Source organism: Haemaphysalis longicornis, unplaced genomic scaffold (genome assembly GCF_048455015.1).
Source record: "Haemaphysalis longicornis isolate Haplotype H1 unplaced genomic scaffold, Haemaphysalis longicornis Haplotype H1 scaffold_12, whole genome shotgun sequence".
NCBI lineage: Eukaryota > Metazoa > Arthropoda > Arachnida > Ixodida > Ixodidae > Haemaphysalis > Haemaphysalis longicornis.
Genome location: NW_027526225.1, coordinates 35460484 through 35487471, shown reverse-complemented (window position 1 = coordinate 35487471; position 26988 = coordinate 35460484). Strand labels below are relative to the sequence as shown.

Sequence of the window (26988 nt, the reverse complement as noted above, 5' to 3'; positions counted from 1 at the left end):
GTCATTGTACACGTGCCGCTATATGTAATTGGAACACGGGAGCAATGGCCGAAACTCAAAGGAGCGCCATGTAGCTCCGTCGGCGGTAAACGAAAGGAGCAGAACACGCATACGCGCCAGACGATGGTGCACCATCTACACCTCCCAAACCAGTTCTCCTAACGCGGCCAAGAGCACTCTTCGCAGTGTACTGGTCTCAGCAATGGCGCTAGTAACAGAGACACATCTGGCAGCGTTCAGCGCTTCGGAGTTACTGTAAAAGTGGCTCAACGAAAGGTATCAGAAGCGCCAATTTTTCTTTTCAAATATTTTATGTGTCTGCTGTGAGCGCCATGCTCCGAACAGTGCTCAAAGCCAGGTCAACAGAAGCGGTTTGAGAGGTACACATGGGCTATCGCCGTCGGCAGGCACGCATGTGCTTTCTGCTCTTTTCATTTACCGCCGGTGCAGCTACACGGCGCTTTTATTAGGTCCGCCCTAGGGTGCCTCGATTCACGGGTGCCCGGCGCTGGCATCAAAGTACGCTTATCCGCTCACAGCTCCCATGTTCCAATTACTAATGACGGCACCTGTACATTACCCTTGTTATAGGGGGGCCAGGTACGGTATTACAGTAATATGGTCACTGTATAGATGATAGATTGGATAGAGCGAGTCAATTCCATTTTACAGTTTTTGCTGCGCACCATTGCAACTGACCTAGTACTGACCAAGAGCACAATGTATTCAAAACGTTGACGGTGCCCGATTTTATCTTGCTCCGAAATAAAACTTTTATCTTAAAGTACTTTTCGATTGATACGTTTTGTGGTACGCCGGGATGATCATTCCCCCGGCCCCTCCGCGGCCGGACTTCGACGCCTCGCGGGAGAAGCTCCAGAAGCTCGGCGAGGGCGAGGGCTCCATGACCAAGGAGGAGTTCGCCAAGATGAAGCAGGAGCTCGAGGCGGAGAGCTGCTGACGACTGCGCCGGGCACCACCCCCGCGGAGCAAGGCCCGCGGACAGGACCTTGCCACGTTTGGACCTTCTGCAAGGACCCCCGGGTCTTAGGAGGCCACCTGTGGCACCGGTCTACTGCCATCCGGGCTGAGCCGTGGGAGTGCCTCGAGAGTGCCGACGCGACCCGCGGAGCAAGGCCCGTGGACAGGACCTTGCCACGTTTGGACCTTCTGCAAGGACCCCCGGGTCTTAGGAGGCCACCTGTGGCACCGGTCTACTGCCATCCGGGCTGAGTCGTGGGAGTCCCTCGAGAATGCCGACGCGACCCGCGGAGCAAGGCCCGCGGACAGGACCTTGCCACGTTTGGACCTTCTGCAAGGACCCCCGGGTCTTAGGAGGCCACCTGTGGCACCGGTCTACTGCCATCTGGGCTGAGCCGTGGGAGTCCCTCGAGAGTGCCGACGACTGCAGCCGAGGGCAGCCAGCGTCGGCCTTTTCTTCGGAGAGGGGGAGAGTGTGGTAATCCGGCAATAGTGGCGGGGGACAATCCCACGGGATGCACATGTGCCGGCTGAGGATGAGGAGGTGGCGCGAGTGGAGCGAGGATAGGACATGGCGGACTCGGCTGGGCGACGTGTGTGCAGCCGGATCGGCTGAGCGGTGTACCCTGGCGTAGCGGGACTTCAAGTAAAGGTGTGATCGAGGGGGCTCAGTGTCCTTTCTGGGGAACCGCGGCCGGGTGCAAGAACCCCGGTACCACAGTTTAAAAATTTTTTACGTTACTGTCAGATCCTTCAGGCCGAAGCAATGCTACGCAATTCCTCGAGGTTTCACACGTTACGGAAAAAGAACATGCCGTTGATATGTGATAGCAATACTTAACATTTTTCCTTCAGAATGGCTCCAAATATAAAATGAAAAGCCTTTATGGCATAGGTGTAAGAGCTTTACACAGATTCCATGAATACAGGACGGTTATCTGTTGTTGGTTGATACACTGTGCTGTAGAAGGTTTAGCTAGAGCTTACAAGAACGCGTGTCAGCTGAAACGCTTTGCCTGACAAGCCCGATGTGGCTTAGGTAGGCACCATTATGTACTTGATTTCTGTCTGATAAAGATTAGTAGTATTTGTATTAGGACTTTTTACCAAACTGCCTTTGGGCTTCGAACTAAGTCAGCTAAGTTTTTTCTAATGTTGTTTTATCTTGTTTTCCTGTTATCATTCTGACAGACTTAGCTCTGCCCTGGTAATATTTCGACTTCCCTTTTCCCTCATAGTTATCAAGTTTTCTGGCATGACCCTGATCCTTGCCACGGCAAACTAAGTGATGGTGATGTGATTGTTGCAACATCTCACAGTAATCACAAATTTCTGATCACTGTGAACTTCATCGTTCCTGGGATTTCATGGGACACTCAGATAATAAATCAAGCATACTATCCTATACTTCAAAAGTGACACGTTTCACTAGATTTTGTTTTGTTTACCTCACTACTGCAGTGTAACTCCATTAGGAATTGATGTTGGACGATTTTAGACCTGTGTCTGACTATATGACTAACTTAGATGCCACCGATGTTTCGCGCAGCTTTATTTCACTGGAAAAGCGTAACGAGTTTCATCTCCCTGCAATCATTTCTGTGTGCCGCGCACCTCTCCTCCCCCGCAGTCCTCCTGTTAGCACATCACGAAGCAGTAGTTAAAACTTTGTCGCTAAGACTACATTGCTTTTTTTTCATTTTCTCAATGACACTGACTGGGCGCCGGTAGCCAGCTTCAATGACGCTTTGAAGCAGACCGATTTTTTCACTAAAGTTCTCCACGACTGCTTCAGCAGATTTGTCGCCAAAATAACAGAAAAAAAGCAATTTTTATACTGGTTTTCCTCTGAACTAAAACGGGCCCTTGCAAGGAAGGATCCAGCTTGCAAAAAGGCTAAGAATACGGGAAAGGAAAGGTGTAAGAGGGAGTTACTTTAACCCAGCTGTTACTTTGAATAACTGCTTTACGTGATAGGGCTAATAACATCCCCTTAGTTGAAGCTAACCAAACATGTGATGCTTTTTGGGCCACGTCCGTTCGCACACATCTAAAAATACTTCAAGAAACATTAAACTACTCGATAAGAAGGGAGAGAGCATATCTGACGTTTATGATTCTTTAGCAGAGCGATTGCGTCCCTCACACGGCAAGAAAAATGAGCTTGCCCCCCTAAACTACCTCTGGGGCTATTTAAATGCTCAGAAATGTTAATCTCAGCCAGTCTTGCCTCGAAAGCTCTAAAGCGTATGACGGCGTCATTTTCGCGTGGCACTGACGGCATTCCCTCAGCAGTACTTCAGCCTTTCGGTGATATCCTTGTACCTGTGTGGACGGATATATTTCAAACTTCTCTAAAAACTGGCCGACTCACCACTAGTCGGAAGACTACCCCAGTTGTTGCTGCTTTCAAGTCAGAGTCAAAATTCGACCCCACGAACTACCGGCCAACCTCTAGTTTATGCGCTGCTTCCAAGCTACATGAGACACTATTGCATATGCTACTCACGTTCAGTATGAACCACATATTGATACCTAAGCAGCATGGCTTTTTTGCTGGGCGATCGACCACCTCCAATCTTGTTAATTTCATGCTGCACGCCTCGGCAGCTGTGAAGGGGAAAGGACAACTTTATGTCGTTTACTTTGATTTAAGTGATGCTGTCGATATCGTCGGCCATGATGTCGTATTTAACAAACTGGCCTCAACACGATATACACCCATCTCTATCTTCCTATGCTTTTATTTATGTGAAAGGTCGTGTTTTGTGAGTGTAAAAGGGCAGTCCTCACTTTTGTATGCGGCCACCAGTGGTGTTATCTGGAATATGTTCTCGGGCCACTTCTTTTTTCAATCAGTATAAATGATGTTTCACCAGTATTTAAGGTGTGTAATTTTCTCTCATATGCTGATGACCTCAAAATATTTAAATTTGTTTCAAATACTGCAAGGTCTGCGGCTCTCCATAGAGCAATCTCGTCGTTTTCGCACTGGTGCGCTTGCAGCAAACATCTTATCAATACTTCTAACACGAGGTTAATTACATACACAAGAAAAACTGACATCTCGTTTCCCTATAACCATACTGGTGAAGTGCTACCCCCTTAAGCAGAGGTTAATGACCTCGGTGTCACCTTTTACAGCCAGGTGTGCTTCTCGTCGCATAAAGGATTATGTACTCGTATGGGTGTTCGATCCCTTGGTATTGTGGGCCGAATATACATTGGTATTTTCCCCCTGCAGCTTGAGTATGCTTGTGTTGTTTGAAATAGCACCTGTTCAACAAACGTCTTATTAACAGGGTCCAAAATGGGTTTATATTTATCTTCAACCATCTGGGCGCTTGGTTATTTCGCATAATTCAGGGCGGACATTCCATGGTGCTATAAAATTCGTTATATGCGTATAGACGGTATCGAAAAAGGAGACAGCAATCGCTGATTCTTCCCCTATAATTCTGGAAGCGAAGGGTACAGAGAAGGAGGGAAGATTTATCAGGACTCGGGATGTGGATGTATCGTAAAACGTTGACTTAAAAGGATGGCCAGACATCAATGAGATATTAAAAGCATATAGAAGCTCCATGTACGTCCGTTGGACCTCAAGTCACCACTTATTACATTCAAGGTAAAGTCCTTGGACCGGGCTAGTGCGGAGAGCAGCCGAAGCGAGACGAAGCCCCAAGTAGAGCCCTGGGTCGAGCATTCAACAGAGCCGCTATGCGCACCATCACCTGCCTTCCTGCAATGACCCCGATACCATCGCTCCAAGCTGAGGCTCAGCTGAACACGCTTGACGAACTCGTCGAACAACGTCGCTCAGCCCGCATACACAAACGTACTTTTGTTGCGGAAGCAGCGGCCTTGGCTAGCTATATGGGCTGTTCCCTACCTGCTTCACCAGATCGCCCTGTAACCAGGCCTCCGTGGCGGTATCACCAGGTGACCGACAACCGACCACTGACTAGACTGCACACTCGAACTACCGGAAAAGCATGTGAGAGAAGACCACTACTGACGGCTGCGACCCAGTACGAGGCGATAGAGGCCTTCGTGGACGCTGGTGCCCAGAATGGCGTTTTATCTACGGCGATACAGTGTCCCGTTTATCCTGACGCCTCACACACTTGCCTCTACCAAACCATCCGCACCCTGCCCTCTCTACTGGCGGAGCTCACAGCCATCCGGGATGGCCTTCAGGCACTAACGCCGGCCCTACAGCGCGCCCCCGTGGGTTCTATCCTACATCTTTATACGGACTCCACCGCGGCGATACGGGATTTACGCCAAGTATCGAACAATTGTACCATTTCAAGGGACATACACACACTACTAGACACGTACCCCTGCCCTCTAAGGCTGGTGTGGGTTAGGCGGAATTCGCTCCCCGCTCACATTGCAGTGGATATGGCTTGTCACCCGACGTATATTCCTCGGCCGCTGCCAATGTTAAGAACCGGTCCGATAGAAAACTTTCTCCAACGGAAGGACGATATGCGTCGCGCCACACGTGCCCTCATCCCCCCGTGTGGAACGGACCTCCCCAGTAGACTTGCTCGCTGGGAAGAGGTTTTGCTGCGCAGACTTCGCGTTGGAGTGGCGCTTTCACCTGCTGTGACCCGGGCGTGGCCACCACGCTACCATGCCCCGTTCGACGACACCTGCCCCTTCTGCACAGCTGCGGCCGCAGAAGCTGACGCGGACCATCTCATATGGGCGTGTCCTTCACTGGCCTCAGCAAGAAAGCGGCACCTGAGAGGCACAGGCCTCCATCCTGGAAGACCCACCGACCTTCAGCGGTGGCTCTGGGGACCCCGCCACCGCTCCCTTCTTGACTTCCTTCGAGAGACCGGGGCCCATGTATATTTGCAAATAAGTTATTTTTATGCCAACGGGCATTCTATCGCACAAAAAAAATTCCCAATACTGCTTTAATCCTCGACGCATACACCACACTGCGATAGCCCAAAGGAGAGCCAACCAAGGCACTGCACAGGCACAGCAGGAGTTCTTTGTCCGCAGCATCAGATTGTGGGTAGAGAAACAAGGATATTCATTTTTTAGACATTTACGGATAAGTTGCTTGATGTGAGGAATGAATCTGAGTTTGTGGTCCAACACAACACCTGAAAACTTGTGCTCCTTGTCACAAGAATCGACAGGCTGCTGAGAGCAATGTCTGGGTCCGGATGGACCCCATGTTTCCTGCATAACAAGCAATAGCTTTTTTCACAATTAGGTTAAAGCGACTCTGGTCTCCCCAGCCAGCACGTTTCTTGACGGGAAGCTGGACTATCTGGACTTTCTCGACGTGAAGCCGGACATATCATGTGATATGTCAATCTGCAAACATGACGTTCACAGATTGACATCTCACATGAGTTAGAGAATATCTGGACGCCGTCTACATACAGAGTACAAAAGAGCGTAAGTGGAAATGCCTTTCCAATAGAGTTCATCTTAACTGTGATGAGAATGCAGCTCGACACTCAAACTTGCGGCACGCCATTTTTTTGCACGTGAACATTTGGAAGTGCGCAACCAACTCTCCCGCCAAAGTTTCTCTCCGGCAAGTGACTAATGAGGGCCTTTAACATATTACCCGCAACACTGAATGACTTAAGGTCACTGAGGATCCCGTAACGCCAAGCGGAGTCGTAGGTTTTCTAGATGTCAAAAACACCGTAAGGCAAAACTGTTTATGTAGGAACGTGCCCGTGATATACGTTTCAAGCGCCACGAGTTGGTCGTTCGCGCAGCGTGCTGCCTTGAAGCCTGACTGGCAGCTCTCAAGAAAACCTTTGTACTTAAAAAGTATTCCAGCCTCCGGTTTATCATCTTCTCGAGAAGCTTGCACAGGCAGATATCAAGGCAACGACTCAATAGCTAGCGGGAGATGAAATGTCCTTGCCCTCTTTCAAGAAAGCTTCAACAATAGCCTCCTCCAATGCTTTAGATTGTGCCCCGAAAGCCATACCTTTTTATATAGGTGGAGAAGTGTTTGAAGAGTGTCTGCGTGTAAGTGCTGTGTCATTATGTGGTCAATGATTATGTTGCGCGGGCATGAAGTGGAGGGTTTACAAGTACTTAGAGCAGCCCTCCGCTCATGAAGCGAAACCTGTGACCTGTAAGACGTGGTGGACTTGTGAGTATCCGATAAAGGCTTGCCATTTGTGTTTCATAAAGGTGTTTATGTAGTGTGCAGAACTAGACACGTGTTGGAAGTGTTATGCAAGTGTGATGCCATGGTATTCGAGTGTGTCCCCTGTTGTGTTAACTAGGGGTAGGCTGCGAGTTTGTTGTCCTTTGAGCTTTCGTGTTCTAGTCAATACCGTCTATGTGTCTGTTTAGGAGTTTGCTCACGTTATGAATGAGCGCTGACTCTCTCGTTTTGCCTCACGGCGCAGACCATTTCCCATCGCCTTGCCCTATTGAACACAAGGATATTATCGAAGTGGTGTACTGACGAAGGAAACCCGCCTGCCTAAACTTCTCATTCTAGCACGGCCTCCTCTATTTGATATATTGATTGAAAACCTTTTATTGAGCTTAGATACTAGTGAAAGGCCATGCAATGGACGGTAAGCCTAATGCTCCCGGTACACCACTTTCGTCTGAGGCCTCGGCTGCGCTCAACCCAACGAACAAAACTCTCCGGGCCTCGCAAAACGCAAGTGTACGGAGGAACCCTCGCATTTGCATGAGGGCCCGCGAGTTCGCATCGCCGATGATCTTGAAGCACATTGGTCCTCAGCGGTGATAATGCCAGGGGATGATAGCAACCCCAACCTGTGGGAAAAAGCTGTTCACCGTCGCAAGCGGCGCACCCGCCCTGTGCAAGCCCAAGAGCGTGTGGACATCGGGAGCCACGTCCTTACTATTCGACCCAAGAAACGATTTGACGTCAAGACCCTCAGCGCACAACTGCTGTACTAGTCTATTGCTGCTTTATGTGAAAACCTCGACCTACAAAAGCACTTGACAATCAAGGTTAGGGAACAGGCTAACACGGTCATCGTACACACTTGTGATTCAGGACAGGCAGGTAAAATATTGCGCCTGAAGGCATTGCCCATACCCGGACGTGCCCTTCCACTTCCAGTCATGGTGAACCAGGCACCGGGACGTGGAAAGTGTGAAAATTCTAGCGGCGAGACCGATGGGCAAATGTGGCTCTGCCCTCATCACGTTTGAGTCTTCTCGACCTCCTCGTGTTATCATATATTAGGCAACACTCAGGAAAGTGATCCCCTCCAAGATAACGTCCTTTGTGTGCTTCTGATGCCATGGTTCCGGGCTTAAACAGGACATATGCCCAAAAGCTGTAGCCGTCTGACCCAAGTGTCGCACTGTTCACCCTGAAAGTCCAGATGAGTATCCCAACAAAGGAAAGCCCTTCTGCTCATACTGCAATGAAGGAGGACACCTCGCCAAGGACCCAAAGTGTCCGAAACTAGAAGCTTTTAACAGGCAAACAAACACCACCAGCAAGGGTAGGTGCCGTATCCGCAACTCTGAATTGCGGTTCACAGCGAAGTCGCCCCAAAGGACTGGCAAGAGTTCTTGCACATCATCCTCACTTTCCAGGTCGGCGTCGTTGAAATTAACTACTGACGTCTCACAGAATGGGACATACCCCTCTGCCGCTCCCAAAGCAACGATTTCACACACGCCTTCTAACACTATCACGCCGTGCCAAGATGAGACTGACCAGGCATTGCAGGAATTGTCACTAGAAGAAACTCTAGCTGAGCGGGACTATGCGTCGACGATCAGGCACAAATTTCGGAACTCCTGCAATCTCTTGAAACTGTGAAGTCCCAGTTTGCCAACCAAGCCAAGGAACGTAAAGAGAGCCGCTTGGTGTGGCAACGAAAAGAGGAACAACTGCGGAAAGAACGGGACCACATCGAGACGCATGACCGACTTCAGCCACGATCCCCTGACAGTACCACCGCACTTTGCCAATCTGAAAATACTGGCAAAAAATTTAACTGTTTGAACAGCGTATCCAGTTACGCCAAAGAAGGAAGTGTTCATTCCACCATACCCTTGGAGTAATTTCTTGCAGCCATGCAGTCAGCAATTAACAATACAGCAGCTTATGGAGCAACAACAGCACACAATGCAGAACTTCATGCAGCAGATACTTCATCGGTTGCTACAGCTCGCTTCAGCCACTCAAGCGTAGTCTAAATGAGCCGAAACCTCGACCTCAACAACACCTCTACCTCTAATCTTGCTTCAACCACTATGTGAAGATGTCCGGACGCCCTCCATTGGAACTGCCGCATCCTGGGGACATGCGCCAATGAACTGAACCTGCTGTTTGGCCATATCGGGCACCCCGCTCTCCGCCTACTGCAAGAGACAAGGGGTACTCCACCGGGAATTAGAAGCTACGACGGTTACTTTCAACCTGCTATCGTGCACACCGCGAGACACGACAGTTCGGAAAGATTGTTTCAGGCACAAGCCACAGTGTTTGTTCGTCGTGACGTACCTCACACGCCACTGAACACAGCTGCATTTTCTACAGATTACCAGGAGGTGGTAGCAGTAGGATGCAAACTTACACCACGCAATACAATTCTAGCAATATCGGTGTATATACGTCCAGACACAAGTGTGCGCAGACGAGCAAATTTCGCGTGGCTACGGGATCTTCGTGCGCAATATCCGCGTGACGCCATACTCATGTGTGGGGACTTCAATGTCCAGCATCGTGACTGGGGATATGCTCGGGACTCCGTTCGGGGGCAGCGCCTTAGCGACGAAACTGAGGCTGCTTGCCTTGTACTGGCGAACGACACCACTTACCAAACTCGACATGGGCTTCACGCGGACCAGCAGGACACATCCCCTGACTTAACGTGGAGCACACCTGGTCTTGTGCGTGAGTGGCGATGCGGGCTCGATATTATGGGTAGCGACCATTACCCAATTTGGTTGGAGCTTAATATTGCAAACGCAAAACAGCATACGCGCCTCACAAATGCTGTCATTTGGGACGAATTTCGCGCTAACTTTAGGCGTTACGAAATGAACACGCCATTCCACGTAAGAATTTTGCGTGCAGCGGAAGATTCAACCCGGCATATCTCTGTCAACGAGAACCTGCCCACGCCCGATCAACATCTACTGAACCTGTGGAATACTAGGCAGCAGCTGCATCATGGTTACCTCGCCGGTGGAAGGCGGTACGTGGACCTTCTCAAGGTACGCGACAAGACGGCGCAAGCTCGACGTTACGCAAAGCGACTTGCTCGCGAACGATGGCTCAACCACTGCGCCTCCTTCGGAGAAAGAACGGGCCTTCGAAAGCTCTGGGAAACGTTTCCGGCCATCAAAGATGAGCGCAAACATGAAAACGCCGTGCAAGCAATACTTCTTAAGAAAAAGGCATCCCCAGTGCAGAATTTGAGGATTTGGCTGCATCTACGTTTTTCCCCCAGCCCCGTACACCACCGGTACCTCACCTATACCAAAAACGCACCCCAGCCTGCAATGACGGGGCAGAGTCCCAATTTACGCTACAAGAATTGCTGCACGCTTTGCAGTCCGTGAATGAGCGCAGTGCGCCTGGAAAGGATCGCATCATCTGGCAGATGCTCCGAAATTTAGACCACACTGGCAAGCAGCAATTACTCGATAACTTAAATTACGCTTGGATGTCAGGTACCCTTCCGCCCGAATGGAAGCACTCCGTCGTAATACCTATTCCGAAGCCTGGCAAGTCCCCAACACAGCTGAGCAACATGCGGCCAATTTCACTGACTTCGACCCTTTGCAAGCTTCTCGAGAGAATGGTTCTTACACGTCTAAATTACCACCTCGAGGAACAATGCGCTCATTTCCATCCTGCGCAAACGGGATTCCGACCAATCTTATGCACACACGATAGCCTCTACCTCCTGCGACGCCTGGCAAACAAGCGCTGCGGCCTGCGAACCGGCGTACCGAGCATCCTGCTCACCGTAGACCTTCGCAAAGCGTTTGACACAGTCTCTCACGAAGCCATCATTCAAGCACTGGAAGAAGCTCGTCCCGGCACACGAATCGTAAACATAGTAAAAGCGTTCTTGCATTACCGCACATTCGAAATATGTAGCGGGCGTAGCCAACCACGTCACTACACAAATAGGGTAGGAGTGCCCCAAGGGGCAATCCTCTCACCTACCCGATTCAACCTAGTGATGAGATAGCTTGCAAACTGCCCTCACGGCCACGCTGCGGCCATTCGTTTTACTATGCACGCCGATGATGTCACCATCCGGACTAACCTAGGGCAGCATGCCACAACAGAAGAAGCAGTAACTTCCGTTCAAACTGCCCTGGATGCTTTATTCGCTTACCTTCGACAGACTGGCATGCACCCATCGGCTGAGTAAACTCAGTACATTCTCCTAGGAGGGTCACAGGGAGAAAGAGACAAAGTGAGTCTGAAGCTCGGTGATCAACTAATCATCAGATCACCCACTCGCCAGGTTCGCATTTTGGGCGTACCGTTTCACGAGAATGGGGGTGCCCACGCATGCCTTAAAGAGCTCGCGCTTACATGGATGAAGATCCTGCACCTCATTAAGAGGATTTCCCATCGCAGTGGGGGTGCGGGTACGAAGGTCGCCCGCATGTTAGCAGTAGCACTTTTAACTTCCCGCGCCTGCTACGGAGTCTAGTGTTTTGACCTCACTCAGGCTCAAACCAAACAACTATAGGTGTTGCACCGAGCATCCATGCGTGTTATTACGGGCCTTCCTCGGCACGCGCGAGTAGAAGAGCTCCATTGTTTCTCTCGTCTTCCTGCAATAGCTGCGACTATCGAAGAGTGGAGGCGCAATCCCTCAAGTGTGTGCGTGTTGTCTTGTTTTCTCTTTCGGGGCTTGTCCTCTCGGAGGGAGCTTTTTGGACCTTTCTATAGACTTGTACGTGGGAGGGCGCTCCTTGGGCTGCGTTGCAAGGAGGAACGGCCCGACTTGGCTACCGTTCGGGGATTTTTGTTGGAGCCGCTACCGCCGAAGGTGTAGGGAGCGCCACAGGTGGCACGGGCTGTGCGGCGGGGTTGGTGCCGATGCCGGACTCCCAGTGTATATCGTCTAGGCAGCCTCCACCAGAAGCAGGTAGGGTTAAGAAGCAGGAGGCGGAGGCCATTGGTCCCGATGGTGACTTTTGCCACCACAACCACTGCTGGCTCAGCAATTGGTGTAGTGACGGGTTGGGCTGCAGGGAGGGCGGTGGCTGGAGAAAGTTCGAATCCGTGCATTGAGTCCCTGTCGAAACCAGACGCCGCTAAGCCCCCCGGCTAGCTGCGTCGAGATACTTTGCAATAGTCAAGGCACTCAGAATTTTTTCGAGCTAAGGGGAAGCAGATGTTTTCTTTTACTTTCTGGGTAATGATTTTTTTTCAAGCTTAAATTTCTCACATGTCTTTCAGTAAGCTGCATAAGAGCCACTGCAGTTTGGGCACTTCAAGTCATCGTATTGCAACTATCGGTAAGGCGGTCACATTGAGAGCATTTTGCACATGTTGGTTGCCCGCAGCAGTTGGAAGTTCTATGCCCAAACCATTGGCACTTATTAAACCAGCGCGGGTAAGGAAGGCATGTTTGGGCAATGCATCGAAGGAAGCCTGCATTGACATATAGAGGTAAAAGGCTGGGGTCAAACGTATGCTCTACGTGCTTGGTTTTGATGTCCTGATTGTCTCGGCGCACCGTAATTCTCTTTAGTGCAATGAAAACCTGTTCAAGAGGCCCTCGTGGATGTCAGAGTCAGTTCCGTTGCTCAGGTCAGATTCGGATATGGGGAGTGGGGAGGGGGGGGGGTAGGGAGTGAATTTGAATTTAAGGTTGTGGGAAACCCAGAGTCCTGGCGCTTTCCCCATTCCTCGCCGCCGGCCGCCGAGGTGAGGGGGGAAGGCTGCCTCTCTCCCCTCGGCGGCTGCGTCTCTTCCGCTGCGGCGCAGGCGTGGCGCAGCAGTGGCGTGGCGGTCGCTCTTCACGTGACCAGCTTGTCCGGAGTCCCAAAGAGCCGGTCTAGGGGAGCGGAACGAAACAAGGGTCTCTTGGGTTCGAGCAAGCGACGAAGACATACGTGAGTACCGGAGGTCCGGCTTTCTCCTTTCTTTGTTTCTTTCTCCTTCCTCGCCGGAAGGCTGGGTCAGGACGAGCGAGGAATCGACCAAGTTATTGGTTTGGCCGTTTGGCCGTTCCGTTGTGTCTTGTGTGTTTTTTGCTTTTCTCTGCCGCTATGCCGGTCGGCGTTCCGTAGTGGAGTTCAGCCGAGCTAGCCTTGCGGCCGAGTCTCGAGGGCCGAGCTTGGTCGCCGTAAGGACCCTGGTCCCCACAAGGCGCCGATAACGCTTTCTTTAAGGAGCATTTTTATTGTTGTTCGTTGTTTATGTGTGCAAGGATTTCTCCGGAGGTCAGTTTTTTTGCTTTATAGCGCTTCCCTACAACACTTTCAAAACACTTCGCTATGAAGGAAAACGGATTTATATGTCCCTGGCTTTCTATTGTCGTCGGTCTGCAGTGATCAAGAGCCAGGGGAAGTTGTCCGGTATTAAGAACGACGGGGCAGGTAAAGGAGGAAAGTTCACTTCGGTGGGGCCCCTTTTGAGGGGCCGATCATAGAGTTAGGAAAATGTTGGGAAAAGCATACAGCATAGAAGAAAAAATCAGGGCACGGGGGTACTTCCTTTACTCGGTTAACTTTGATTCCAAGAAAGGTCTCAGAAAGCTCCCTGCCTGGTAAACGGACAGGGAGCCCATCCGCCGGGGCTTGACCACGGCTCCGACGGTTACTGTTTGGTTTATACCCTTCACCTTAAACCTCCTGGCCACGGTATACGATAGAGCGTGAGTATGGGCGCTCGGGGTCCGCGGTTGTGCCCTTACCATCACCAAGATTACTCAAGGTGCCCTGGGCAGGGCTCTGACTACTTAGATACATTTCATCAATTTCTAACTCTCTTTCACAAGCATGTGCGTGAGCTTGTCATCCCAAATCTTTATGCTTTTTCATTCTGATCTTAATGATGTACTGACATTTATGCTGTCACTTGGCTGTGAAGTGGGAGCAACACAATAGTTTTTCGTTCTATCTTATTGCTTGTTATTTTCTTCTATCTTTTCATGTAAACATTCCTTTTATGCTGTTCATCTCAAGTAAAACCATGTTAGATTCACTCCGTTTTTATACGACTCACATTCTTCCCTCTGCATATTTCTCTTGCAAGTACATGTGCATTCTCAATACCCGTTCGCGTGCATTGCCATATTGCTAAGGTGCTGCAATTGGTATATATATATTGGTCGGGTTTCTTCTTCAATTGGCCAGTTCAGCGTAGAGCATAGTGAGGGAGACCATAGCGTGTTGTCCGATTTCTTACATAATAAATTACTCAACAGTTTCGGAAGTGGAAATTCCTTCATCAGGGGTTCTGTTAGAATGACACAAAAAACTTCTGTACACCCGTTGAATACGCGGTATTCCTTTTCTTCTCACCCTCGTCAAGAAAGGAGAACCCTTGGGGAAAGTGAAGCAGAGAGAAGTAGCAACAACATTTCGTAACTATACAGCCGTGGAAACGCAAGTAGAGAGAGAGGGGATAAAAAAGAAAATAGACAGTGGCCAGTGGAAAGCAGCCCCAATCGCGGCGTTGACGGTGAGCAACAGGACGCATAAAGAACAACCGACGCATGTCCGCTCGAACAACCGCGCGTGGAGTTGGGAGAGGAATAGTCAAAACTTGTAAGCCCGTGCGGAAAAGCGCACAACGTTTATGGTAAAAAGAAGAAAAAGAATTACGAAAAGACGCTTGTCGAGCTACTCTTTGAGAGGGTTGTTAGACCTGAAGACGAATGCCACACTGCGCACAGTGGGCTTCGGAAAGCTATAGCGAAAAAGGCGAACAGAGAAAACAAATGTGGAAGGAGGGGGCAGCAAAGGGGAGCACCGGGGCAGACATTCAGACGCGTACAGCACGCCGCAGAGCCGCAATGGCCCCTCCTTCACGTCCCGCGTCCCGGGAGGAGAAGGACATAGTATCCAAACGCCGCCCTTGGAGGGGGGCGCGGCGGAGGCGCCATTGTGCCGAAACCTGGCTTCGCGTTATCACAGCCGGCGGCGAGCCGCGCCGCCCCCAACCTCCCATTACTCTCAGAGCAGGCCGAAAAGACAGCGAACATAAGAATTACACACACAGACCAAAAAAGAAGAAAAACTGCGCACATGTTCTCAGACATTATCAGCAGGCATGGCCCGTGCCAGACAGTCTTCTCATTTAATGTAAACTTTTGAATGTGTTCGCCGACGACGCCTCTCAGTCCTGCTAAAAAAGAAGGAAGGTGGCTTGATCTCATCAGGAATTTCAGGTATCAATTAACATGGGAAGTCAGTTCAGTTAGTTCCTTTAGGCACGAAAGCCTTCGTGGGGTCTCGTTGATTCCACGTGTCAGTGATTGGAATTTGTAGATGAAAAAGGATCCCTTGTTTTCCCGATCAATGTTACTTTGAAATCCTAATTGGAGCAGCACGACCTTGATGTGTTCGAAGCTGTGGTGGGAAGTCTGAAGTGCCGTGAAACTGGTAGATTTGGTTTCGGTGCCACGTCTGACCTGTGGTTCTTAAACCGTAAACGGAATGCTGTTACTGTTTGACCAATGTATTCCATGCTGAAGACGTCGCACCGAAGTCTGTATACCACGTTGCTCGAGTCACAGTTGAAGTGTTCTTTTATGTTATGACAAAGTCAGAACAGCTGTTTGTTACCTTGTTGGTTGGCACAATGTGAGGACAAACCTTGCAGCGAGGCTTTCCACAGGGATGGCAACCCAGTGGTTTGTCTGGTGGGCCTGTCTTAGCCTTCACTATTAGTTCCCTAAGGTTTTTTCCTCAGCGGTACGCGACTCTGGGTGGTCTTTCAAAATTTTTGCACAACCGATTGCTCTGTTTTATAATGTTGGAATGTTTGCTAAGTATGTTGTTAACTCGGGGAGCCATTGCTGACTTGGTCAGTACAAGGTTGGTCTGTGATACGCCATGAGTCCGTTGTAAGCTCGGCCTGATAGAGCTGCAGTGCGATCACGGCTTCGGGCTCTCTCTATTGAATCGTCAGGGACATTGCAGGGTAGTTCTGTTCCAGAAGGGTGGTTTTGAGTTCTTGCGTATGCCTGTCAAAGTCAGAGCCGTTGGAGCATATTTTCCGGTATCTGTTGGCCTTAGAGTATGGAATGCTGGCCTTACAGCGCCGCGGATGGCTGCTATGAAAATGGAGGTATCTCTGCCGGTCCGTTGGCTTCCTCTATAGTGTTGTGGAAAAGCCGTTGTTGTGTACGGACAAGGTAACATCTAGGAAAATAATGACCTGCTCAGATATCTCATGGTTGAAACTGATTGAAGAGTGAACTGCATTAAAATTCTCAATAAAACTTGCGAGGCTTGTTTGTCTGGAGCTCCACACAAAAAATATACCGTCTAGAAATCTTCGGTAATATAATAGTTTGACAGAGCAGTGCTCCGGAAAGGCGATTTCCAATGACGCCACGAAAATATTTGCATAATTTAAGGCCATTTTGGTTCTCTTGGCTATTCCATTGAGTTGAAAGTAATGCCTTTTGTGAAATTCGAAATTATTGTGATTCAATACTAGGCCGAGAAGGGCATTTATATATATAAATATATATATATATGTGTGTGTGTGTGTGGGTGTGTGTGTCTCCCTGTGTATATGTATATGAAAGTGTGTAATTTGTGTTCGGTGTGACCAATGGTATTTTCGATTTTCAGTGTGATGTGCACTTCTTGCGTCGCCTGTTCAGGTTTGTTCTTTTTTCTCGTGCACAAGCAAAAGGGCCCTCTGGTGGTTCCTGGTCACACTAATAAACAAATATTCATTGTTGTTATCATTTTTTTATTATGAAACTGTTTCCTGTGATTGGTTTGTCTTATCAATTGTCTCTATACCCTTTCTGTTGTTTTGTTGTATTACTGTCAAATTTTGTTGCTCTGCTTGTTGTGCTGTCTTTACAGCAAGCAGAGCCACGAAGGCGTCTTTATTTCCTTTTTAAACTGTACCCTGCTTTTACTCCACCTGTGTTTTATTTATGTCATTTTCACTACTTGAATTAGTGTGTGTCTTGTCGCTTGTTTGTTTCTTGCAATATTTTTCTTGTATTTTGTTTTTATGTAACTATCTGTGCGCCACCACTCAGGCCTTTTGCTGTTCCTGGGCACGTAACTAAACATGCCTGATGGATTGATTGAGTGATTAATTTATTATTAATAATATAATTATTCAAGGTTTGTGTAACACTCAACGTGAAAACACGTTATTAAGCTAAGGAATGTCGAACTCACCGGCGATAGTAGTATGTTGCAGAAACGGCCATGATGATCAGACATAGAACCACCGCTATCACTCCTATGATGGCGCCAACTCCCGCTGCGCCGCCGCTGCTATTCACTGCATAGAGCGTGAAGGTGGAGTTTGTTGCATTCGTAACGTCCATCGCACCGGCTTTGCATGAGTGAAAAAAAAAGAAATTAGTTGCGCCTTCACGGTAGCATATTCACTTACCTACCACCGGAGCTGAAACGCGGTACCCGTAGAGCACATCCTGCGAAACAACCAATTAATTTGACAAATTTGCCCTCCACTACAATGCCGACAGGTCTACAAAAAAGTGGAAAGCACCGGCTTGTGCCCGTAATGACATTCAGAGTAGATACTCGAAATAAGTCCAACTTATGATGAACTTAGAACTCATTGCCTCCACTTCAAACTACAGGGTGAATTTTTCGTGCAGGGCAATTATTCAGAACATGAAATACGATATTTGGTGATAAGTGCGAGCGCACGCAAACAAATGTTCTTTCGCGATTCACTTATCGTCCTGCTCCCGAGGAAGGAATATCATCCTGTAATAATGTTGTACTGCCAATTTATCCGCCCCACCTTCTGATGACGTACGCGATGGGGTTTGTGGTTCTGTACGTACGCAAGCTACGAGTGAGTGTATCCACACATTCACTTAAGATGAGGAGTAACTTGGATCCAGTCCCCACTTTTTTTTTTACTGCAGAGCCATTTGCCAGGAGCCGGCGGGTAAAAAAAATTGATCCCCACTTAATCAGCTAACTGACATGTCTCCCGTTTACAGTAGGTTGGACCATAATGTGGATATCAAATTGGATGCAGTGGCCTATGTTCTAAGGAACGTACAAGCAGACACTAATAATGTGGACGCTAGAAATATACACCGTGCTCCATCATACAATGTCGGTAGGCACTCACCCCCGAATAGTTACTCTCGGCGACCAGTGCGAACCGGTACGGCGTTGTGTCCGTGAGGGGCGGATTTTCGAAGTTTCCCATCACGCTACCTCCGCCAACTAGAAAATTGATGGGGCCTTTGTCCAGTTGGTTGGGGGCAAAGTGGGCGGCCACGTAGTACCCCAGCCGCTGCTCTTGGGCGCTGCTGAAGTTGACGAGCTTGGGTTGTTCATCGATGCTCGCACGTTCTCGTACCACCAGCAGGAAGTAACCACTGCTCGATTGTGAGAGATCAGAAAAAAAACAATGCTCTGCTATTACCCGTTTTGCTTCGTTCATTGAGTCGCCTTTACGATCGCTGCTATTCTTTGTGAAGGCAATTGTAGACGCTGCATATGTTTATTGCAACACGATACAATCGCACTGAGGGCCCAGAAAAAAAAACCGCCAGGTCTTTTGCTAAACGTGTGCCTCACACGCAAGTGTTCCCAAACATAATTAGAGAATGATCTCGTGCATTTACGTAAAACTCTTGTTCCGGAAACTGTCTGACTGCATTGGTATGCAGTTAAAAGAGTCCCCTTTTATAGAAAAAGCTTCCTGCACAACGGTATTGGCTGTTATTAGGCCAGTAAGACACATATTTTAAGATGTTCACAAATCCTTGTTTCAAATACTTATGACAGCACCTGAACGATTGAAACCCTTGTTGCTGATGACGCTCAGATACATCATGTACGGGACACTTTTTGGAACAAATCAACTGGGGACTAGATTACCTGAGAAAAGCAACGCTTTAGAGCCCTTATTCAGACGTGTGATTAGAGAAAGACATAGCTGCACGACTTCGGGATGAAATACAGAAATGGTTTCCGTATCGACGCTGGACCGAGGCTTTAAAGTGCGCCGTAGTAGAAAGCTATGCACTAAAATAAGCCACCCGGGAATATTTAACATGACACAAGGTCCCGTCAAACGCGTTTCTGTCGCCACTCCAAACGAAGAGCGAAGGACTACAGTCTGAAATGAACATGTAAACCGTAACGAGAAGGAAAAACAGCGTAAAATTTATGATGATGCCTTTGTAATAAGAATAACAAAACAATACTATTAAGAAATTATTTTGATTGGGTTTCCAATTAGGTAGAATCGATAGGTTAAAACTTTTTTTGTCAGTTGTAGAAGCTCAGTAGGGTGCTTTACGTGAATACATCAATCAGTCGCGTGAGCACAGGAACGGCTTTGCTGGCCAGTGAGTTTTAACGTGCGCGTTACTTTTCTTTCCACAAATTTTGCAGCATGCAGCAACTTCAGGTTACGCAGTTTATGTCAATGTGTGTCTGCAATATATCGACGTCTGTGCCGAATCCCATTTTTTATTTTACTGGCTCTACTTAACACTCACTTCTACCAGTAATGCGTGCTTAATTATGTCGTTCATAGGCGTATCCAGACTTCACCGGTTTAATAGATGAAGACCTGCTCATGCAGCGACCGTTTCTAGTGGAGGACAGTGACTCAATTATTAGCTGGTAAGGAACAACTATCGCCATCATACCGGGTTAAAATTAATCCTCAATTAAGCCAGCTTCGCTTGGTTCACTGTGCTTCCTATGACTGCTGGCACAAACCACTCCTATCGTATGCATCAGTACATGTCAAACGTACCTATTAGGTCGGTATTAGGAACACACCGAACTGAACATTGTGAAAATATGTCTGAAAGAAATGTACAAAATGTCCCTCCAGGTCGGAACAAACATAGGGTTTTGCCCAATAAGTGTTCATACCGGTACTTTCTGGTATAAAACCAGCAGGCGCCTATAGAGGCAGTAGGTTATTTGGAACTCAACCTACATTGCTTTTACCTGCATTGTGCATGCCGGCATACTTTCATGTTATTACAAGGTCAAGTGAAGTGATAGAATACTTTCGAGCGTTCGGCAAGATTGCAAAAACGGTTTTACCCTACATACGGTTACCATGAGTCGTAATGTGTTCTACCAAACCGGACAGTCCCGAAGGCCTGGAATTTGTTTTGGCCTTGTATTTTCACCGTCGGCGGCTACTAGACTATGCATCTTCCCTTTCTTCAAAAGATTCCTGAATACAGAAGCTGACACCTTGCTCCGACTCTTCGCGCTCCGCACAGTAACGGTTTCGGAGGAAAGGCGCTGCGCCGGCAATGTTTCTTCCGGAGTGGTATCAAAACTACACTTTAAATGACGCCTCTAGCTGGTGAAGGCGATTTTAAGCTTTTATTTTGATAAGAAGTTTCGCGAACGCAAATAATTAAGCGAACAGACATCGAATGTCAACCGAGCGTGAAGAAACAGCAGGGAGAGTGAGCCACAGTGAAGCAGGCGACAAATGCGAATATCCGTAAAGCGTCGTTACAGAGACGCTCTCCGCAGCGCCGCCCGTGCTGGCGTTCACCGCCAGTCGGTACTTCCTGCCGCAGCGTTCTCCTGGTCAGAGTTCGCCGTTGCTGGGTGAACCAGTTCTACTCTTTTGCAGTCACGTTCACCTGTTACGCGACATGATGTCAGTGCGCACGCATTAGGCTTACCCGCTTTGCTCCGCTGGCAACATGCTGATGTATCACCGGGGCCACGGCCTCGGTTCCCACTCACAGACCCGTACTTGATCCCCAAACAAACGTCAATGTACCGAATTTATTTTTAATTTATTTACTTCACTGAAAACTTTGTACATCCGCAATTTGGCACAAATGTTGTAATTTTTCTAAGCGTCTTTGCTCTTTACGACGACAGCGATTTTCTGTGCCAGACACCACCAATTTTTTGCACTTTATATATAAAGCGCTGAGTTTGCTCGCATTAAAACCATGTCGCCCAAACTGGTGGCGCTGATTGGTGAGCGGGCCTGAGGAATGCACCCTCGCCTGATTTCGCGGCTTTCAATGTGAGCGCTCGTGCATTTTTCTACAGAATAAAGCAGTATAACTTGATTAGGGATGGAAAGAGGTATGTCGAAAAGTCGACCGGTACTTACAGGCCTACATGTCCCGTGCGATACATGAAGGCCTACGAATGTCCACTGTGTTTCTTAACGTTCATTTTGGCTCATGCAATCATTAAACCTTTCTAGAATTTGGCATCTCGTCAAAGAGCGTCCTTCTTGCGTGGAGATCCGTCAGTTCTCGGGCACCCTTTGATAGGAGGAGCCTCGCGACCTTGTAAACAGGGAGCTGTGCAAGCAGGCCGTTTTGTATAACTCGGTCATTTTCACTTACGTGTTTTTTTCCTGCGAAAGCGCCACGGAAATGCAAACTTCTTCAACGGCTGAGACCTCAACAAAGCACCACCATGTATAACGGTATGAACGGCTCACTCAAAGTACGGCGGCGAACAAAAGTCTTCATTTAGACATGCAGTCACGTGCGGCGCACGTCGTTTCACGCTGTATGGGTTACCGGGAAGCCGACGAAAAACCGAAAAAAGCAGCGCAATAACAATAGAAGGGCTGGAAAGCTCGCAGAGCTACTGAAAAGCAGACAAGGAAACATCGGCGTCAACACCGGCCGGTGCAGCGGCGTCGGGGGAGCTAAGATAAGCTAGACAAGCAACATATACCTGACGTGCCCGGCTGTTGGAGCGAAGAGCCCCTAACATTATGTAGGGACGTTGGCCGAGGCTGGGTGGGTCACTGATTCAGAGTGGCCTCTTGCGGGAAGAAAGGTAAGTGGGAAAAAATGGCGCAGCGCGCACATTGGTTCGTGGCCAGGAAGCGGAGGTAGCGTTCCCTAGAGATAGTTTTAAAATGAACTGGTTCAGGTGAGTGCAAATAAGTTCCGATGAGAGCAGATCACCCAAAAGTGCTACCGGAGCTATACGTTAGTGAAAAAATGAATGTGCTGCACTGCTTGCACCAGCTCAGCCAGTTCAAGTACAAAAATGGCTGCAGTGTGCGCTTGGTAGTGCTAGTATCCTAAGGTCTAAGAGACGGGGAGGATGATTTCCTTATATTCGGCCTGCCCTTGATCACGGATGTTTATCATTTCTACTTTTATTCAACAAATACTTAGTTCCATTGGTCTCTTAGATGTAGAGCGGGACATTGCCTGCTTCCAGACGTGGAATTTACAGCGACCTTCTAACGTCGCATCGGGGTAGATCTTTCTCCTTCTTCGCGTGATACGAAGCTAGAGAATGAGAAAAGGGCACGGGATGCAAATTGGTGACTTCGGAGAGTATAGTTTGTTGTGGCGATGGCGTTAATTGTCTCGGAGAGTCATTGGGACCAGGCAGACAACTTTCCGAGAACAAAGTGAGTTTGTGCTCACCTCAACGCTAGTTATTACTCTCACGACGAATTTTCAGACCAAAAAGACGGACAGGCTCAATTGACCATGAAGTGGACGTGGACGTAAGGGCGAATGTGTGCATAACCACAACCGTAACAACACTAAAGCTAGTCTGTTGCCAGCGGCGCTTGCATTGTACCAGTCGGAAATACTGTTTCTGGAATGTCGGGAAAAATTGCAAACTGCTTTTGCTCAGAAAAGGGAGGATTTAGGCATTTGCCGCAAACCTAATGCCAGAGCGTCACTCATGGAAAGCCAGTCTCTGTCGGGAATTTGTTGTGAGTGTGTCCGCAGGTGAGCGTGCTCTCAGGTGCCTGTCTTCAACGCCAGAAGGTAAAGCGGAAGCTTTTATGAACCGTTAAAGTTGTACCCTATTCACCTGCTTGCAAACACAGATAAATTTGGAGTACATAAGAAGTAAGTGGGCTTTGAAATACTTAAATATTAATCATGTGGTGTTCTACGTCCACAAAAAGGGAAAGCTGTGAAGTAAAAAATTTTGCTCCCTATAGATTCACCACCCAATAGAAATGATGTAATCGATGACGAGGTAAATAGGGTTCGCAGAAAATGCTACAACTTCATTTTGTCGAGTTTGCGTCCAATAAAAGGGGCTCATTGTCGCTTAAGAAGTAAAACAGTTCACCAGTTGATTTCTGAGAAACTGCCTTCCTTACGTAGCTGGAAACTGGGCGTTGTAGGAGTTGTATGAGTTTATTATACGTACTTTCTTCGCCAGACTAAAAGGAGGATAGGTAAGGCAACATATATTACGTATTAAACCGGCGACCAAAACAGGCTCGTTTCAAGAAATCATCGTTCCCTATGGCTAATCGCTTGTGGAATCATTTGGCGGCTGATTCTTTGGAAAGCCCAAACACTCAATCCTTTCAAGCATGTTTAGTCAGAAACACCTTCCCCGTGCGTTCGGTCTTCCCTTGCGTCAATTTAATCTTGTAGCTCAAATTGGGCTTGCTCATAAGTCTGTGCAGTGTTTGTGGGCACCTTTCTCGTACCTCTTTTTTATCTCTTGGTCAGTTACTTGCATTTTGTTTCTGGATGAACTAAATTTTGGTCTTCATTATCTCGGTAGATTGTTTTTTATAGCGCTAGGGTTTCTGTTATTGGTCCTTCTATTGATTCCCGCAGTTTTTCACGTGGACACATTTATGTACTTTCCTGTTGGTTTGTAGGTGTTCGCTCTTAATTCTCATCTGGACGAAACTCCTGACTTGGCGTTTAAATATTCAAATTAAACTAGCGTGGTGGCGCGAAAAAAACACACAAATGAATGAAAATAAAAAAATAAATTAAAGCAAAAGAAAAAATGTCTTCTTTTAAAACATTGAAAACAATTCATTCTTGCCAGGAGGAACTTCTTCAACGCTGGGGCAGCGCTTGGTAATTGAGAATATCGGGAATGAGCGCACAACGCATCGCCAAAAATGGCAAATACTAATAGAAGCAGAACATAGAGGCACTTCAAGGTGCACATGTCAAACTGCTGCTGTTCGTAGCTTTCACTAGCGGCTTCCTGCATCAAACGTCAAAGAAAATGACGTTATTTATAATATTTATTATATAAAGTGCATTTGTGATGTTTCATTACACTGTTTTGATTTCGATGTATCGCTTATTTCTTTGTAACCCTTTTAGAAGGGGTCTCCTTTCATGTGCCTTCCCAGCTGAAACAATGTAGTGCTTTTTGTTTTTGCGTCCCCATGGATCAATCCCATTTTTCAGATTTTCTTGTATAAGCTGTTTTTATTGTTGATTTTTTGCGTCTAACCTTCACGTATTTGTTTACGTTGTACTTTCGTGAACTAATAGTTATCTGGCCTTAAGCCTGCTCTTGGGCGCAATAAACGTGATCATTATTATGGTTATTACATCTGGGAAGGTTCCTTGATAGACTGAATATTTTCAATAAACAAAGATGAATTGATTAATTTCGATGGAGGAATACGTACGTTATGGGCCCTCCAACGGAGTCAACTGCCGTCAGAACAATGCTGACCGTGTTGTTGATGTTCTTCGCCACACTGGGTACCATCTGAACTACTGGCGCTGCAACAAAGGAAAACGATCCTCATTGCATTTTTCGCACTTTAAATTTACCAGCCTGTATTACAATATGGTGGGTCAGATAACCGTAAAGATACACTCGTGAACTCACGAGAAATTCTGCGTTGATTATGAACTAGGGGCCCTGCCCGGTGTACAATATTGAAGAAACATTCTTAGGTGATTCCCCAGAAGCACGTTCGTCCGTCTTTGGAAATGCGTGACACGATGTGCTTTATGAAATACATATGGGCCAATGACGTTTTTAATACAAGTCTCTTTGGATCTTTATTCGAAGCCTTGGGCGCAATGCCCCCGTGACGTCCAAAGAAAATATGCCTAGAAGTTTATGTGTGGAGGAAATCCATAGAAAGAGTAATTACGCATTATCTGACACTACCCACGAGGAAGCTTCTAGACAATTTTTTGCACTTATAACTTCTCGCTAATAAATTGACAATGAAATAAGTTTGCCATATACCCGACATATAGGTCAGGTACACCCTTTCGTTTGCAGTTTATCAGTATAAAGTTTTCCACATCAGACAGGAATACCAGTCCACTCTTCTGATATCAGGATAACAAAAGATGGCAGCGATGCCCGTGATTCTCTGTAACCTCAACCTGAATTCCCATCAGGGCCGGCACAGTGGGGGCGGGGATTTTTATGCACGCATTTTATCCGCATTAAGCTCCAACGCTTTCACCAGCCAAACAAGACAGGTAGAATGGCGACACTAAGTCAGTTACGAGACTTTATCACACTTAAAATTGCTCACAAAATTGCTGGTCGGTATAGAAAAATATATCGGTGAAGTCACCAATTCCTTTTCTGACTTTAGATCTATTCGAACGTTTAAAGCTGACTCCTGCACTGAAAGCTGTTTTTTTTTCATTTTTCCTGCTACAAATAAACCCGCTAATACGTTTTCTGGCAAATACATCTGCAACAAGTTTTTTTAAAAAAAAAAGGCACGGGCGGCTTTGTTACTGATGCCTTTGTTACGGGCTGCACGGGTGGCTTTGTTACAACGACAAGGGGCAACCTACCTGACGCTTTGGTGCTAAAGTTGCCACATGAGGCCTCACCGAAGCCAGCGGACGTACTGGCTTTGATGCAGACCTCATAGGTGGACCCTGGAAACAGATCTTGGAGATCAAACTCTGTGCTTTCGGTAGCGTCCAGTGTGGTGGGGTTTGGTTTCCACGATTCGGTCAGCTTAGCATTGAACGTGTGAGCTATCCGGAAGTGTCCTGGATTTCAGGAATAGAAAGACCAAAAACATTTGTTCTAACGTCGCACTGCTAAGGAATCTTCGGAGTTCACCTTTCTCATATATATAGGCCGATATATTTGGATATATATATATATATATATATATATATATATATAGTATGTATGTATGTATAAAACAGGCTTTCTGCAACTGCTGAGGTAAAAGAGCAAACGGGCTGAAAAAAAGTGCAAGTCATTAATGTGTTACGAACGGTGATAGTCATTCAAGAAGCCACGCCCCTGATTCTGCTTATCGATTTGAAGCTGCCTTTTTTGTTGAATAATTCGCTAACTTCAAGAGAGTTCTAACACGTTGGTGTGCCATGGGCACTTCTTTGCTCTGGTATCCATATAGTCCTTTGTTTAAAGTTCCCTACTTCCAGGCGATCCGAACTCATCAAGAAAGGTTTACCTTGTATTGCAGCAGCTTTCCATTTCTTCGCATTGGGGGCTGCCACTCAATCTTAAGGCTGTCTTCTGTCTTCCCCGAAGACGTTAAGTTGACAGGAGGACCAGGAGCTTTTAGGAAGAATCACGTAGGAATCACTTTATCCAGCACCATTCAGAACGCTATTACAAAATAAGAAAGACACTACAGTTTTTTACAGGCTTTTCAACCCCGAAAAAACCCAAGTGTGAACTGCGTTTTGAGAGCTGCTTTCATCTGTTAATCTCAGTTTAAGCCCTCGTGGAGAATCATTTTAAAAAGCATCAGTACTATTGCCAATAAAAATGAACAAAGCTCACACTAACACGTAAGACTTGAAGGTAGCGAAGCTTTACGCAACCTTCACGACCATCACGAAGGTTTAAGTCGACAATTGCAGCCGATCTACTTCTTCGCTGCCGCAATGAACTTTACTTCATCAGTGCGTGCTTCTTTCATTGTTTTGAAGAGATAATCATCGGACATCACCTTAAAGGGGCGTACGCTATGACGTGTCTTTCTCGTTCTGAGCAAGTGTTGCCACGATTACCACGAACACTAGAGTTTCTTCGTGTGGCCAGTTTCGGCCAGTCTCCCTGAGTGGGTATGCTTGGCTTTAAAAACGTGCGCTGGGGACG

At 47.6% G+C, this 26988-nt stretch overlaps 1 protein-coding gene across 1 annotated transcript in view; it reads right to left on the bottom strand.

Annotated features, from left to right (window-relative positions):
* The window catches only part of LOC144161555 (receptor-type tyrosine-protein phosphatase T-like), a 203497-nt gene that overhangs the window by 80081 nt on the left and 96428 nt on the right, over positions 1-26988 (bottom strand). The window contains exons 14-18 of the mRNA XM_077692208.1: positions 25698-25901; positions 24554-24650; positions 18278-18530; positions 17561-17600; positions 17341-17500 (exon numbers count right to left, since the gene is read on the bottom strand). Of these exons, the coding sequence (XP_077548334.1) occupies positions 17341-17500; positions 17561-17600; positions 18278-18530; positions 24554-24650; positions 25698-25901 (754 nt within the window). The remainder of the gene's footprint in view (positions 1-17340; positions 17501-17560; positions 17601-18277; positions 18531-24553; positions 24651-25697; positions 25902-26988) is intronic.